We start from the raw sequence: 18307 nt of genomic DNA, 5'->3' as shown, positions 1-18307 counted from the left end.
CTTTTTTAAAGTTATAGTTAATCCAATACAGTCAAGTTATACTTCATAAGACAAGCTTTCCTGATTGACTTGGCTGTTTAGTTGCTTCTTTTTCCTGGGCCTTCTTCTTAAAGAATACTTCAACAAATACATTCTAAGATTAGTGAAATAAAAATAATGGTTTAAGTGAAGAAGCAATGAGAAATCGGTACTAGAAAATGAAAATATTTTTTTCTTGGGGAAAAATAATAGGCCATTTTTTTCCTACCCTAAGTTCAGGCTATATAATAAAGATTTTGATGCCTTTATCTCAAACGTTTAAGTACAAGATGAGTTTTATTTTGAGAGGCAAAGATACAGTATTAAAAAGAAATAAAAAATCTGGATTTGATTAAAATTAAGTACCCTATTGAGAAACCATTTTTTTTTAAAAATGAAAATAAAACAGCATGGAAAACATACAATAAATCTCTCAACGATCTTGAACAAGCTAAATAAAACTTCAACACAAACTAAACATTTTTTGAATTTTTAATAAACACAAAAATGGTATTTAATTCTTTTCTATTCTTACATAAATTTAGTTAATAATTTAATAATCTAAGTAATAAACTGTTTCAAATCTAGTTTAATAATATACAGGGTGACTATAAGTAACTCACAAGATTTTAAACATTTTTCAAATTGTTTGAGAAATGTTAAATATTTCTCAAAAATTGATCTTTCTTCATGCACTATTTTTAACCAAAACATTCTTTACCTAATGTTTACCTTCCACAATGAAATTCACAAACTCTGATTCATAAATTTCTTAAATAACAATGTTTTGTACTTTTTGAGAACTTGAGTTTGCTTAATCTTTATACTTACTTAGTCCTTATATTTAGCTAATAATATAACTTGTCTAGCATAATAACTAGGCCGAATTACATGTTGAACAGAGATTCTTATACAATTCTTTCTGAAACTTTATTTAAAAAGATAGACAACTAGACTAAACTCAAATATTACCTTACTTCCACAGCTTCCTATTTCCTTGACTGACTTTTTGTGTACATTCTTGGATCTCCCATAAGAGACACTATCTCTAGCAAAATACATTTTCTTAAAGGTCTTTCATTTTTGGTCTAACGCTTCTGCTTCCTCCAATATCTTCTGATTTCCTCCCTTTTTTTCCTACGTCTTTAGTTCCTTTACTCATCTTCTCTTTATTAGTAATTATTTTCTTTTCTCTTTATTATTTTTACCCATTTATCTTGTCTAATTATGCTTGTGACTCTCATTCATGCTCTTTTGCCTGATCATTTCATTGCACATTTTTCTCCAGTTTTATTTTTTAATTATCAGAAATTATTTCCTTAAGCTCATACCATATTATATATAAAACAAAGTACAATATTGATAACATATTTTAATTAATTAACTGTATTCAGTGCTCATTTCATATACACATTTCAACTAAAACTGTTACCAGATCATTCTAATACGTCAGGATGCAATTCTATTTCAGTAAACTTAAACATTTACCATCGAGTTGGAATTTCCTGTATAGAATACAGTTATCACCTAACGTGATCTAGGTCATTTGTTTTAATCATTTGAGCAGACATGTAAAAAAATAGATTTGTTCTCCTTAGAGTGAAACTATAGACACTAAATTCTGATAAGCCCTTCTTGAAAATTATGTGTGTTAATGCTAATGATTCAGAACTTGCAATTCTGAGCATAGTATTCAGTTTTCCTAAATGTAACAGACTGCACAGGAGAATTCTGTGCATGTATAATAGTAATATGATACAAAAATATTAATTTTTATTTTCCTTTGTTTCTCGTTTTTATACATCTTAGTGTATAGGAAAAAACAGGAAGGGGGGTAAATAAACACCTTAAGAATAAAGACAACTAAGGAAGTTTAAGGTTGAACTGCTATACTTGAAGGACAACACAACAAAACACAAGCAGTTTATCATGTTTGCATGACAAGAACTGTATGTCAATGGTGGAAGCCAAGCATCATAATACTAACATTATAGTGGATATACAACTTAAATACAGCGGAATTATAATTTTCTAAAAAGCAGCAAGCAAGCAGATCTTATTAACTATATTATTCTATATAATGGAAAGATCTTTATTTCCCAATATTTTTATTTTCTAAATTCTAATAAAAAATGATCTAAAATTGAAATAACATATATGACAATAGTCTAGAAAATATGAATTTTAAGGAGATGAGACATCAAAGAAAATAAGTTGGACCTTATCAAAATTAAAAACTTTCAAGAAAGTGAAAAGATAATCCACAAAATGAGAAAATTTTTCAAATTATGTATCTGATAAGAAGCTTGTGTCCCAAACATAGAAAAAATTCTTATAATTCAACAATAAAAAGCATCCCAATTAAAAATGTTCAAAGGATATGAAAAATCTTATCTCCAAAGAACATATACAAGTGGCCAATAAGCATATGAAAAGATGCTCCACATCATTAGTCATCAGGAAAGGGCAAATAAAAACCACAATAATATACCACTTCATATCCACCATGATGCCTATAATTTTTTAAAAAATGGAAAATAACAAGTGTTGATGAGATTATGGAGAAAATGAAACACTCATATATTGCTGGTGAGAATGTAAAATGGTATAACCACTGTGGAAAATAGTTTGGCAGTTTCTCAGAAACTTAAACATTGAATTAACATATGACCCAGTAATTCCTAGGTATACAATCAAGAGAAACAAAAACACATGCTCACATAAAAACCTGTACACGGATATTGATTGCAGACTTATTCATAATAGCTAAAAAGTGGAAATAACCCAAATGTCCATCTGCTGATGAATGAATAAGTAATATGTGATAAATCTATACAATGGAATATTAGTCATAAAAAGGAATGAAGTATGGTCACAACATGGATGAACCTTGAAAACATTATACTAATTGAAAGAAACTAGACACAAAAGGTCACATACTGTATAATTCTATCTATGTGAAATGTCTAGGATAGGCAAATCCATAGGGATCAAAAGTAGACTAGTAATTGGCAGAAAATAGTAAAAAGGCAGAATTCAGACTGTTAATAGGTATGCAGTATCTTATTGGGGAGATTGAAATCTTCTGGAAGTATTGATGATTTTTGCACAATATAGTGAGTATACTAAAAACCACGAAGGGTACACTTTAAAACTGTGAATTTTATGTTATGTGAAGTATACTGCAATAAAATATTTTAAATATGTTTAACTGAGACATTTTATAAAGTTTTTATAGAGAAAAAATCATTTATAGTCATTAAAAATTTACCTTCTATTTTACCTTTATCGAATTAGAATACTCTAAAAAGGACTCTATTATGTCAGAAAAAAATTTTAATTATTCTTAAGTAGTCTCTAAAGTGTTATCAATGAGGCATAGTAAGAATAAAAAGGTTGGTAATTAAGTTTTAAAGGCAATAAAGTAAAAAAAAATACTTTATGTTTTTACTACATAAAGGGAATAAAAATATTTTTTATCTTGCTTGGCTATAGCCACTGTTACTAGGGATAACTAATACTCTATTTACCACTGTGACATGCCAAATCCAAATTTCAAACAAAACTTTATCATTTAATGTTCTAAAAAAATATGCACACATATAAACAGATATATGTAAAAAATATATGTAATAATCTCTATTATAAACAAACATATGTTTCACTAGAAAAGATATGTTATACTGTTCTTCTAACATAGTCACAAAGTACATACAGTGCTGCCTGTAATTATTTATTTGTAGTGCAAGGAAGTCTATAAATTCAAGCTTATTTTTGTCTTCCCTACATCGATGGTACATGCAGTTTTACTATAACATATATGTGCAAATTCACATACGTACAAAAAGTTAAAATAAATACTTAATTTTCCATCTGTAAGGATAAATTTACATATGATATTCATTGCTTTATCAAAAAGAAGCTAGACAATGACTATTTTCAGTAGCACATAGAATTCATCCTACTTACTGCTGAAGAGCCCAGTGCAGATTTTGGAGACCTAATTATTCCAGCAATTGAATGACGAATAGACTCAAACTTGGATAGCCTCTCCTTTCTTTCCTGAAAAGATTAAGAAGGCTTCAGTAACAGTAGACTAAGTAGTATACATACACAGTTATGCTAGGTATTCAGGTATATATCCACAGCTCATGTCTGTCCATCATGTCTTCCAACTAAATAAAATGTAAACTTCCTGATATTAAAGATGACAAATAACCAAATGCATATACATTATATAGCATTTTACTTTCTTGTTATCTCAAAAAATATATTGATTTGGGGAAAAATGAAAAAGAAATATAAATTCATGAGATGAGCAAAAACAAGAAATATAAAGGAAATTCACAGAAAACCACATATTAACATTTGAGGGAAAAATGACACGAGCTAGAAAGAACCAGTCTAACAAAAAAGATTTCAGATACCACTGTAGTTGTGAGGGGTTTTCAACTAAAAAAAAAAAAAAAATTGTAGAGAAAACAGGAGGAGAATTATATGGCACACATTTTCAAACAGTAAATTCCACTTCAGTAGCTAGGAAGTTTCCCAAAGAGTCACACGATGATGATGATAATGATGACAACAGAGGAGAGCGTAAAATAAGGAGGTAGTGGCAGAACTACCACCAAGGAAAGTCAATCCAGATTTGCTACAATTTGTATATTTCTGAGTGTCACACACCATAATTGAAAGAAACTTTTCTCTAAGATTTCAAATCTTTTGATTCATTTTACAAAAGCGACTGAGTAGGGTAGATAAGAGGGTAGGAAAAAAGGAGAACGATGGCAAAGCATATGTGAGGGTCTGCAATGGAAGCACTGGTTAATTTTCCAATAATGACATTTCAACTGTAAATCAGCAGCAGACGAAGAACAAGATGCCCACTGCCAAGCACTGTATGTTCACACATCTGCCATCAGCAGTGAGGCTCTATTTTACCTGTTAGTAGAAAATAACGAAAGTAGGCCACAAATAACATTTTTTGCTTCTTTTGTCTCCAATACCTAAGGTATGTCTCCATACATATTAAAAGGTAAAGATTTTTGACTTTATGCTGCCTGACGGACTCATATCCAAATCTGAAATTCAACTTTTGTCTCTCCACTTGCCTACTCCCACTTTATTTACTTTGCATTCTAAAAACTGCAGTACTAATAGTAATTATTCTACAAACATAAGCATATTAATAATTTAAAATAATCTTATGATAACCCAACAGAACTGATAATTTCAACATCTTTTTCATCATCATCACTTACATTACTAACCTGCTTATGGTCCTCTGTAAGTCACTATCTATACTTCAATGTGATCATCTATAAAATGGAGAAAATAATACAAATCTTCCTTAGAAGGTACTTATGAGTAAATTACTACGTGAATAAAAATTAATATATTAAAGCATGTAAATATTTAGTAAAATTTACTTTTAAAAAATAAATCATTATTGTAGTACAAATGGTCATCACCTTAGGAATGTGAGCCCACTCTATCGCCTTAATATTAGAGGCAGCTTTGGTTTAACTTTTCAGTAAAAACTTATAACTGAGCCACAAGAAATGCTGAAAGCAAGACAGCCTTGCAGGACTGAAGGCGTAGAGTGAATTTTCTTTAAAGCAAGTTTGACTTCAACTTGGGTGTTTGGGGGTTTGTTTTGTTTGTTTGTTTGTTTGTTTGTTTGTAATCTTTTCTGGCACTTGAGAAGTTTTCTGAAATAAAAATGTTTGGAAAGGTAAAGAAAATGATAAAAGGTATAGCCAGGATGTGGAGAATGAAAGCATGCACAGTAGTTGTTTTGTAATTAGAATTATGAAGAAATATATGATAGTGTAAAGCCCACCTATTGGAAAGTAGTGTAGTAGCTATAGTTTTTCTACTCCACAGCTCAATTTACACTTTCTTTCTTTGGGAAATTTCTCCCCCTGACTCTGTGTGGTTGTAGAGGTGGCAGTGGCATTAGTAGTAGCAGCTATACTCTGTTGATCTTCCTGCTACTAACTGACAGGAAGATGAAGTGAAATGCTAACCTCACCTGCTTGTCAATGAAAGCTTCACAAGAAAGCAGCAAGCAGCTCTCCTATAAATTTAGGTTTCTTCGCTGAGTCAATGTTCTTAAAAGGCTAGCTAGAGTACGGTCTCAATATATTAATACTGTGAGAACAGAACTGAAAACTACAGGGGAGGTTATACAGAAAAGTAGAAAATTTAGGAGGGAGTTTTAAGTATTAGAAAGCATTTTATTTTTACATGATTTAATAACATTCACTGACATGGTAAAATAATGTTCTTCAAGCAACATTTTGGGCTTGGGCATCAAACCCTACAAAAAGAAAAAGAACTGTTTCCCCCCAAGAACTTTTGAAATTATCAGAAGAAAAAACATTTTCTTAAGAACCTAATACTAGATAAGTAATGAATGGATCCAGGTGTGAGGTAAAGAAGACTTCAAAAATCAATTCCTTTATAATAAGTTAGAAAGCATAATATATTGTGTTACAATTAGTGAAAGTACCCTTAAACCAAAAAGTACTCTTTAAAAAGGTTGATCTAAAAAATGTATTATCAAAAACAAAAGGTTGACCTTAAGTTTTATACAGGAATAATCAAATGCAAATAGAGTTTATAAAACATTTTAACCAATGTCAGCTCACTTGGTGTTCATATTTCTACAAATAAAATATGGAACTCATTTGCCAAAGCTTGTCTATGAAGCATTACATATCAGCTTTAAATTCTGGTCTACCTATTAACACATTAGACTATGCTGAATTAAATGACAGGTTGATTTTTTTTATCAATGAATTAAATTGCTACTTTAAAAAATTGAAGTTAAAATTAAAAGCCTCCCTTCAGTTACCATGGATACATGCCTAATTTTGCCTGTAGGCCTGCCAGGGCTGGTAATGATAGACTCATTTTACACTCCCCAAGTATTGACAGGATAAAGAAATCTCTCTAGCTAGATAAAGGAGAGAGGGATTAGTTATGACAAAAGGACAGCCCCTCACAGTGAACGTAGTTGAGGGCTAGTAAAAGGGGGAAAAGAGAGGCAATGTTATGAAATAATACCTTATGTTTTGAAATAATATTCTGATGCAATGCCCACAAAAAATGCTATCAATATAGCTATAAATCTATCTTGGAAGAAAAGTTCTAGATGCATTATCAGTTTTATAGCTCATTTAAATAGTTTTTCATTATTTTAAAATTAAATAAAGCAAGATTTCTCAAATCTTATTTATCCAAAAAACAAAGAGATATGTTTCATAATGATTAAAAGTTTACTTATTATCAATTTAAAAAACTATTTAAGAGATAATACCTATATTATTTACAGTTAATATAAAACCATGCTTCTCAGGTTTTGAAATTACTCTTCATTAAAACTCTCAAATAGTAGTAAAACAGGCTCCCAGGTTATTTCCATCCGTTATCCACTAAAGCACAAGCGAAGATTTTTAATAGTGTATGGTCAAATATAGGTTGTAAAATGTCATAAAAGGCAAGAATTGAGGTTTTGTTGATTGAAGTGACTCTTAGAAAAATTAACAGCTCTTTCAAATAACAGCGTATCTAGCTGCCATGGTAAGTTACAAATTAATGACTTTAACCAAAAGCATTTAACAGTTCTTAAAGCAAATCTCTTAAAGGAGGCACTAAGGTAGAAAGAATAAGGTTCTTAATGTCAGACACAATAGGGGATGAAATTGGGAAATTACTTTACCCTGGCTCTTGGGTTCCATATAAGTAAAGAGCAGGACACTGGGCTAGAAAAATCGTCATCTCGAAATTTCTGTAATCATTGCTCAAAACTCCCCAGTCAATGGCATCAAGAGTTCCATACTAACAGGCTGGCCACCAGTTACTTTCCTTAGGGCATTTAGACACATTCCACCTGAGGTACCCTCAAAATTTGACTCCCAATGGGAAGCTGAACTACAGTGAAAGAGACCACTGGAACACTTTTTAGTTAATAATAGGTCATTACAATAATATCCAAATATTATTTCTCACAGATTTCTGAAAATAAACCCAATCTAATAACATTCTTGGAAGGAAGAATGAAAGTGATTATTTGGCTCTGTAGAACAATCAGATACTTCTTCAAATCAGGAGGCAATAAGAATCAAGAAAAAGATAATATTCATGCTCTAACTCCAGGCCGAGTGCCAAATATCTTTGGGACTACTTTTGCAAAGCATCCATGAAATTCTAAGGGATTTTGTGAGAAATAACTACAGGGAAATTATAACTCCACAGAAGACTGTCTCCTGAAAAAAATTCTATTCTGTTGATGACTCCATAATGTAAATAAAATACTGCAAATATTGATATGTCCTTCATAAAAGAATGCATTTATAAATAAACAAATAATTTAGTCTTTTGAGATGCTGATTTGCTGGGGAGAATGATACACAGTTTCTAGTCCCATCAGGATATAGAATTTAAATTTAAAACAGTTTCTAAATGATTTATTTTAGCAATCGGGTTCAGATTGAAGACAAACCATTTAATAAGTATTCACTGCCTAGTAAACTAGTTTGTCATGCTCTCTCTTTCTTTGATGCTTGCATATTAAGAATATTTATTAAAAGAAAGGCATCCCCCTTGCTAAATCCAGCATTTTTATATTCTGAAATAATGAAACTGAAAACCAAATGTGCAAAAGAAATATTTGAATGATTTTTAAAATTTTGTTTTAAAATAATGCTAAGGAAATTTACAATAAAGTTTGATGAAAACTAGGTTGTAAAATGTCATATCGTTCTCCATGCTTTCTTGACTCTGTATCTCTTAAATAAGATGTCTCTAGGGAAACAAGACCCAAGCAGGAGGCTATAATCAGCTCTCCTCCTGTTCAATACCTAAATACAATTCAGGCCCCATGGTGGTTTTCTCAAACATATGAGCAAAATGGCTGAAGATATTCTTTTTATAAATTGTCTAGTAGTGCAAGATGCACACCAACCAAGTTCCTTATGAGCACCTCATTGATTCAATAATTTACATGCTGATAGACTTTGCTCAGTAAACAATTGTGCATTTTTTTAAAAATTATACAATTATGAGTTAAATTACCAAAACTCATCTAAACTGAGATTCTGTTTTTAAACAACTAAGGGACATAGTGATAAGGCAGTAAATTTATCTTCTTTGCTTAAACTAATAAATTCTGAGACAAAGAATACATTAATATGAAAGTAAAAGCATGATTTCATTAGTCTCTACATCTGGTAATCAAGGCACTTTACCAGCTTTAGCCACACCCTCACAAACTCCCAAGCAAATCACTCTAACAAATTATTTTGATCAAAAGAAATTTTTTGTTATTTCCTGCATAAGTTGCATGTCTTTCTCACAGAAGCTTCCATATTTTTCCTTTTTATCCCTCCCACCCCCATTTCCCCTTCTTTTCTTCTCTCTCTCTCCCTTACTATAAAAAATACTCACAAATATTAGCTATTATTCTTTTGATTTTACTAATATCGACAAGGCCATTTGGGCTGTTTCTATCTTTTGGCTACTGTGAATAGTGCTGCTATGAACATGGGTATACGTGTACTTGTTTGACTACACGTTTTCAACTTTTGGGGGAATATATCAAGGAGTGGAATTGCTGGGTCATGTGGTAACTCCACGTTTAACTTTTTGAGGAAAAGTCAAACTGTTTTTCCATGATAGTGGAACCATTTTACATTCCTATCAGTAATGTACACGGCTTCCAATTTTTCCACATCCTCACCAACACTTATTTTTCATTTTTCTAGTAGGTATGAAGCGTCGCTTACCTTCATTTCTCTTAAGGATATTTTCACTGGATATAGAATTCAAAATTGACGGATTTCCCCCCCCACCTTTCAGCACTTTGTCTTTTGGTTTGCATTGTTTCTGGTGTGAAGTTAGCTATAATTAATATAATACATATACATAATTTCTCTTTTTTCTCTGACTGCTTTTATAATCAACTAGGATTTAAGTAGATTTTTAATTTTTTTTTAATTATTCTGCTGGGGTTTGTTAAGTTTCATGAACTTATAGGTTGAAAGTGCTGGAAAACACTTGACCATTATTTCTTCCAATATGTTTTCCACTCTCATTCTCTCTCTCCTTCTTCCTAGGTTCTAATTACATGTATGTTCACCCATTTGATATTATTCCATGATCTCAAATACTCTGTTATATACTTTTTTTTTGTTTCATTTTAGATACTTTCTATCAATTTGTCTTCACATCTCACTGATCTTTTCCTCTCTGCATCCAGTCTAACAAGTCCATCTAATGAATTCCTTAGTTCTGATATTATATTTTTCATTTCCAGAATTTCCATTTTTTAAAATCTCTGCTAAAATTCCCCATCTATTCACACACATCGTCTTCCTTTTCCATTGAATCCTTTAGCACTTTTGTAATAGCTATATTAAAGAGATTGTCTATTAAATGTAAGACCTGAAACCATAAAACTTCTAGAAGAAAACATAGGCAGTAAACTCTCTGATGTTACTAACAGTAATTTCTTTTTCAAAATATCTCTCCGGGCAAGAGAAACAAAAGAAAAAATAAACAAATGAGACTACATCAAACTAAAGTTTCTGTACAGCAAAGGAAACCATAAACAAAACAAAAAGACAACCAACTGATTGGAAGAAGATATTCACTAACGATACATCTGATAAGGGGTTAATATAAAGAACTAATACAACTCAACAACAAAAAAGCAAACGATCCAATTAAAAAATGGGCAGAAGGCCTGAACAGATACTTCTCCAAAGAGGAAATATAGATGGTCAATAGACATATGAAAAGATGCTCGAGGTCATTAATCATCAGAGAAATGCAAAGTAAAACTACATTAAGATATCATCTCACATCTGTCAGAATGGCTATCATCAATAAATCAAAAAATAAGTATTGGTGAGGATGCGGAGAAAAGGGAACCCTCATACATTGTTGGTGGGATTGCAAACTGGTACGGCCGCTATGGAAAACAGTACAGAGGTTTCTCAAAAAATTAAAAATGTATATATCTTTTGACCTAGCAATTACACTTCTGAGTATTTATCCAAAGAAAACCAAAACAATAATTCGTCAAGATCTATGCACCCCAATATTCATGGCAGCACAATTTACAATGGAAGCAACCTAAATGCCCATCAACAGATGATTGGATAAAGAAGTTATGGGTTCATATATACAATGGAATATTACTCAGCCATTAAAAAAATGAAATCCTACCATTTGCAATGAATGGGCCTAGAGGTTATTATGCTGAGTGAAATAAGTCAGAAGGAGAAAGATAAATACCATATGATTTCACTTACATGTAGAATCTAAGGAACAAAAAGAACAAACTAATCAAAAACAGACTCACAAATATAGTGGACAATTTGGTGACAGAGAGGAGGGGAGTTTGGGGGACTGGGAGAATGGGGTGAAGGGTTAAAAAAGTACAAATTAGTAGTTGATAGATGGTTACAGGATGGGAAATAGTAGTTGATAGATGGTTACAGGATGGGAAGCACGGCATAGGGAATGCAGTTAGCATTAATATGCTGGCTAGGTGGAGGAAGGGAGCAATTGGGGGGATCATTTTACGAACTATATAGATGTCTAACCAATGTACTGTATACTTGAAACTAATTAAAATAAATAAATTTGAAAAGAGAGAGATTGTCTGATAATTCCAATACCTAGGCTGTCTCCTAAGTCCATTTTCTTAGCTATGGGTCACATTTCTTCATTTTAAGTGTCATATAATGTTTAGTCGTGCGTCAGGTGGTTTGTATAAAAGAACAGTAGAATCTGAATTCAATTCTATTTACCTCGAGAGAGGCACCAATACTCCTTTTTTTCTGTCGGGCTGCCAGAGTTGGGGCTGCAGTTCATAAGTTGCTTCTGGCCTTTGCTACAGCTTTGGTTTGAATCAGTTAACTACTAGCTTCAAATATTTTGAGCTACATCAGGAGTTTTCCTTCAGTTAGGAATAGAATCTGAGCCCTGGCAAGTATCCAGCAACCTGCTTAAGCTTCAGAACTGATCAACTAATTTTAGGAACTATGAGAAATGTCTCCAGGCTTTGTGAAATCTTTGGGGTGGGAGGAGGGGATTTCTCTTTGCTTTTCAGTCACGCCACTGCCTTACATAACTAAGAAGATAACTTTCAGCCCTTTTTTTTTTCCCTAGCCTTTGGAGGGCAGTTGCCCTGTACTCTTGTGAAGACCCAGAATTCCTGCAGAGGATCAGCTTGGGAGGGTGCTCTTATTTTCAGGTAAAATCCACAGAGCTCAGTTCTCCCACCTGAATCCCAACCACCCTCCGATCATTCTATACCAACTTTTTTTTATGAGGAGGATTTCATTTGGAATATCTTTCTCAAGTGTCCTTTTGTGACCCCCTGCTCCACTCAGAGAAGATCTGAGTAAGAGTGGGTGGATGCCGCCTCAAGCTGTGGGTAGGACTCCTCTGGATTCTAATCGGTCACACAAACCAATACACTGTCATGAGAAGTTTGTTAAAGCCCGTTGAATTGATTTATCCTTATTCTCCTTGATAGAACTTTCCCCTCACCTTACAATTCCACCAAGGATGGAAGTAGTCATGAGTCTTTTTTTCCCCCCTATGAAAGGCTCGTAACTTTATGGACTTTGGTTCATTTAGGTTTCATTCTATCCTCAGCATTCTGATGAGTATATTTTTAAACTATTATTTTGTAGCTTAACTGCCTTATTTTGATTATGAAGTAAGAATAATGGTCTCTTGTGACTTTCTATACTCAAAGTGGATGCAGAATTCATATGCATTTTATTAAGGTGGATAATCTACCAGTCATCATTTTATTTACTTTAATCACAAACCGAGAAAATATAAAGACACAATTTAACAGTCATCAGTATGACCAAAAAAAGGCCATTAATTTGTCAAAAGTTACAGACTTGTATTTGACTACTAATTTCTAAAGCAGTTAATTATCACAAAAGATCTTTAGAGTTTAAAGCCTGTGTTCCCCAGAAAATCATTTAAAGGGTTAAAGTCCAGAGGTCTCGAAAGTTTTGATTCTTGTTATTCTGATTTTGTTTATTTTCGTTTGTTGATTGCTTTTGGAGGGTAAGGAAATGAGTTTTACTGGTTTTGTATTTGCTGCAGAGGACCTCACAAGAATATTTTAAGATTACTATGTATGTATTTCATTTTTGTAAATGCTTTAAATTTCTGACTTTAAAAAGGTTCCTAAATGGTTTTACTGTTTAGTATTCTCATACTGCACATGCATCAATAATCCTCTTATCTGTTCAGCACTCCTTTTGTTACTAAAACTAGTAACTGGGAACTTCTGGAGCTTTAAGTCCTAGGTCAAGATTTTATTATAATGGAATCAGAAACTATAAGACCTAAAAGAAAATCCTAAGACTTAATAAAAGAATAGAAAATAATAAATTTTAAATAAAGGAATGTGGTGCTTATAATATTGCACTTCTATTATCAGCAAATAAACAGCTGGGAGACCTGTTTTAGAAAGAAGTCAGTCAGGTTCTAAGCATTTGTCTCATCCTTGGACCCTGCGTGAGGTTTGTACTGCCTGCCTGAGGATGAAGTCAATACAATAAAAGGTAGAGCAAGAGAAATGAAGGCAGACAAATTCTTGAGGACATGGTTTGAATTTCTGGTATATCCAATTAACATGAGTAGATAAACTCTCTTTTTTGCTTTAACTAATCTGATTGATTGTTACAAAGAATTAATACAGTAGGCTTTCCTAGACCATCCATTAGTAATGGAAGATTTCCAATAAGCCATTACAAATGTCACGACTGCCACTAAAAAAAAATACACTAACTTACATTTTTGCGTTTTAGACATATTTTTACTTTTAATAGAAAAATAAATATTTTAATATTAAAATACATTAACATAAATATACAAATTCTTTATAAAATAAACACTTATTACATTGTGGTAATTTTTCTTATTCCCATTAATTTAACAGTTTTAGTGCATGACATACAAAATAACTGCTCGACATGTTTAGGAAAACCCTAGTGTACATGGTTATTACAGATGTTACACTACGAAAGGTTCAGTAGTCCCATAGATTTTAGAACTGCCCAGTTACACAAATTTAAACAGATTTCTTGAATGCAATATATCTCAGAGCCTTAATAATGTATTAGAACATGCACTCTTTTTTTGGAGGAAATATTATTCTACAAAATTCACTTCAGGAAATGCTGTCACAAATCCTGCATTCTGAAAGGATAGGAGAGGAAACATTCTCTTCCACTTAAATCAATCATGGATTTTTCTTAGACATTATCAGCACATAAAACAGATCCAAATTAACTAATTCGAGCTCCACTCTTTCAGGCCACAGTTTGCTTTCAACCAGTTCCACTAGAACCATTTTTCAACCTCACTGCAACTCTAAGGTTTTGAGTCTCCTAATTTCTTTCCTCTTTTTATCTACCTGAGATTCCATGATATATCATTTCAATGATACTCCTGTCAATATTCTAAACTGCCCTGCTATCTGGTCTCTTATACCCATGTAGCAAACCCCAAACCTGGATAGATCCAACTATCTGCTCTCTGGGCTTGTATTCAAGCAACTCACCACTGCTAGAGGGAATCATATGATCATTAACTTTAAATGGGCCCCAAATAACTGATAATATGACTCCATTTCTCTGGCCAACTCACTTCTCACTCTCCCAGTGTCGTTGTCAACCATCTCAAACCTTTCCCACTTTTCTTAAGCCTAAAAGCACCTTGTTCTACCCCTTCTGGCTTCCTTAGAAAGAAACTACAAGCCAGGAGCCCCTTCATTTGCCTTTCAAACCTACAAATCCATTCCTTCTTCCCATTCTAACCTCCCTCCCAATTTGGAAACATGGAGCTACCTCCTTCCCATCTAAGGATGACCACTCTACTTGTACTTTGGTCCTCATCCCCTCCTGACCTCCCAAGAACCTTATACCTTACAAGAACCTAAGAGATCTCTCTTTGATATATTGTCTACCATTCTTTCCGAACTTGTTCTTTCCTATCCCATCAGCTTTTATATATATTTAAGTTGTTCTCATAGAAAAAAGGAGAGGCAGTAATAGAGAAAGGATGGAGAATAGCAGAGAGGAAGGAACAAAGAAAGGAATGGATGAACCTCTCCCCTCACCACACATTCTGCTCCCGCTGCAGCTTGCTCTTTATAAGCAAAATTCCTAAACAAGTTATCTATACTCCCTGCCTCCATGTTTTTCTCCTCCCATTCATTCCTCAATGTACTCCCATTCCGCTTTCATCCCGTTGTTCTACCAAAGCAGATGCTTTTAAAAAACCAAACAGACACATTTTACTAACCAAACAGACACATTTCTCACTTATCTTACTTGACCTCTTGCGCAAATTCTTCCCTATTGAAGAACACATATTCCTATACATGAAACATTTATTGCCTTGACCTACTCTCCTCCAGCATCTCAGACTATACACTGTTTCTTTAAGAGGCTCAGACTCCTCTACCAGGACATTAAATGGTAATGTGCTTCTTCAAGAGACCTGGTTTCAGGTCTCTTTTTTCACTCTATTCTTTTTCCCTAGGTAATATTTTACATGTCAAAATTTCAATTACCACCTAAATAAAACCTACTCAATTTAAATCTGCAATAGGCTCTACTCTGCTTAAGTTAATAAAACATCCATAAGATACACTGGTATTTTCAGAAGTTCATTAACTATTTCATCAATAGGCAATAAGCAGAGTAGAACTGACAAAAAATGAACAGCATATTAAACTACTGGTCTAGAGTAGTCAATGTGTAATTCCAAATATTAGACTTGTATTCAGGAAGATCTTTAATTAGGTCTCATCATCAAAACCACAATTTTTCATCTGAAAATTAAGAATGGATACTCATCAATTAACCATATCGAAAGTGCCACAAAATTATTAAAGGTACAATGGCCATTATTATTTTAAATGGTACTTTTTATGAAGCAGAACTACTACATTGAAGAAAAAGTTTAAAGACTGAACATTTAAATCATCTCCTAACTTCCTTTGCTCCTACTGAATTCTCCAGGGAGTTTACAACTAGCCTTGACCATCTCTGTTCTCACAGAGAATACCTCAATCTATAATTATTATAGATGCTCATAAGAACAATTATAACACAGAAAGTAGAGATTAGAAACATGAATCTTATTTTCATCTATCAGCTTGAGGCAAAGGCCCCGTATAGCTATGACTACAGAGTTGACTGAACCCCCAAAATAAGGCCTCTCAGGAAAGGTTTCCTGTAGTAACATCATTCAGAGCAAAGCCTAGTGAAGATTCTAATAAAAGTATCTGAAAAGTTATGAATGGTGCTTAACTGTTTATTTCTGACGAGCTTTCCACACCACAACATTCTTTTGGGCTCTGATTATATATTTCTGACTCAAGATATAACTAGAGTAAAAAACTGATTTGTTGAATTAGAAGTGGCAGCTCTGAAAATGGAGAGGCTTTATTTTATTAAAAGAATAGCCAAGGGAAACATATATTCTTATTCATGTCTTAACTAAATTTCCCTATGTTCACATGACCTACATATTTTATAAAGCAGTGGTCTCCAAACTTTTTGGCACCAGGGACCGGTGTTCCTATCAGAATCTAATGCCTGATGATCTGAGGTGGAGCTGAGGCGGTGATGCTAGCGCTGGGGAGTGGCTGCAAATATAGATGAAGCTTTGCTGGCTCACCCACCGCTCATCTTCTGCTGTGTGGCTTGGTTTCTAACAGGCCACGGACTGGTACCAGCCCACACCCCAGGGGTGGGGGACCCCTGTTATTAAGTATAACTTTTAAAGGAATCATGACACTGAAATATTCCCTGCTTGGCAAGCATTAACTTCCTACATTCTAAGTGGCTACAATGTGTGTTTTTTTCCCAGATAAACAGGTTAGAAAGACTAGAACTTTCTTGTAAATGGGAAGAAAAGCTGACACAAATATTTGTAATGTCCTGTAGTAATCAGATGGATTCACGGTTTCTAGGATGGGTAAAAAAAAAAAAGATATTAAAATTGTTTATAGTCACTCTAGCCTTCTAATATCAGCTGCTATGCTTGAAGGTACATAGCAAGCTCAGTAGACTTTTTCCCCATATCAAAGAGAATTATAATAATACTCCAAAGGTGTATGGTAGTTCATTCTAATACATCCTTTCATGGCCTTAGATACTGCAAAAATTCTTTCATGGCCCTAAAACACTGTTTACTCATATTCAACCAGAGTCTCAAAGCCAAACCTCACTTCTCAGAGAGCATTATAAACCCCCTAAATTCACAATAAACTCTTAATTAGCATTTAAAATGCAATGAGTGCAAAAAACTTTATCTCTGACGTGAAACTGAAATAAGACAGGAATTACTTTTTCTAATCTTAATATAAGGAAAAAATGGAATGATTTTCTTGGCCACAGTGCTAGTCATTGAAATCATATAATTAGCATTATTTCTAACCAGAATACCTTTGCATAGCTATAGTCCATTCCAAGTAAAATCCTGATCTTTATCAGTTTACTCAAATTGTAGTATAATATCTGTATAACGAACTGATACAAGATATTTTCATTTGAAATAATACCAAGAGAAACAATTCAATAAAGGATGAATCAATTAAACAATAATCTGAGCAAAGGATAAAGAAAAAAGTTATCTCACCCAAATAAAATATTTTTTTGTTTTAAAAAAGAAATCGGGAATTTTCCTCTCATTAAAAAACAAACAAAAAACACCCAAGGCAATATGAAAGTATTATCAAAAGCATCCTAGCCTACTTCCTTTCTGCTTCATCTGATAAAATAAAACATATGAAATTAATTGAGGAAAATTATACTTGAACAGCAGAAAATTAGGATGTACTCCGCTAATGAATGAAAGACCAATCAATGACACCCACAATGGTCAATCTCAATATTGGCATTTCTTACATAGAGCTCTAAAATTCAAACCATTCAATAATTGAAATTATCTCCTATATTAAGTATCGTCAAGCTAAGCTCTTTTCAGACTGGCAAATTACTAAGGACAATGCAATCATTTAATTCACATTCCTGTGCACTTTTCTCATTATCAACGTTTCCCTCAAACTTTATTCTTTTTCTAAGCACCTGTTCCACCACTACCTTTATTCCCCACGAATGATCTCACTTCTCCTCAGAGAAAACAAAAGTTATCAGGTGGGAATTCCCTCAACTTTCTGTTCCTTCCCAATCCTCTCACTGACAAGTGTAACTCTTCCTTCCTACATACG

The 18307-nt window shown here is 33.1% G+C and overlaps 1 protein-coding gene across 5 annotated transcripts in view; it reads right to left on the bottom strand.

The window, feature by feature from the left end:
• Nucleotides 1-18307, bottom strand: part of FER (FER tyrosine kinase) — a 366069-nt gene that overhangs the window by 201376 nt on the left and 146386 nt on the right. For 4 of the 5 annotated variants that reach the window (XM_025047716.1, XM_015590541.2, XM_006913383.3 and 1 more), the window contains one exon: nucleotides 3988-4080. In XM_025047716.1, coding sequence (XP_024903484.1) covers nucleotides 3988-4080 — 93 coding nt within the window. Of the gene's footprint in view, nucleotides 1-3987; nucleotides 4081-5288; nucleotides 5337-18307 lie in introns of those variants that run through there. The other variant, XM_025047717.1, reaches the window with a different exon arrangement.

This window comes from Pteropus alecto, unplaced genomic scaffold (assembly GCF_000325575.1).
Source record: "Pteropus alecto unplaced genomic scaffold, ASM32557v1 scaffold20, whole genome shotgun sequence".
Taxonomy (NCBI): domain Eukaryota; kingdom Metazoa; phylum Chordata; class Mammalia; order Chiroptera; family Pteropodidae; genus Pteropus; species Pteropus alecto.
Note: the sequence above shows the minus strand (reverse complement) of the source record. Positions and strands in the feature narration are given on the sequence as shown.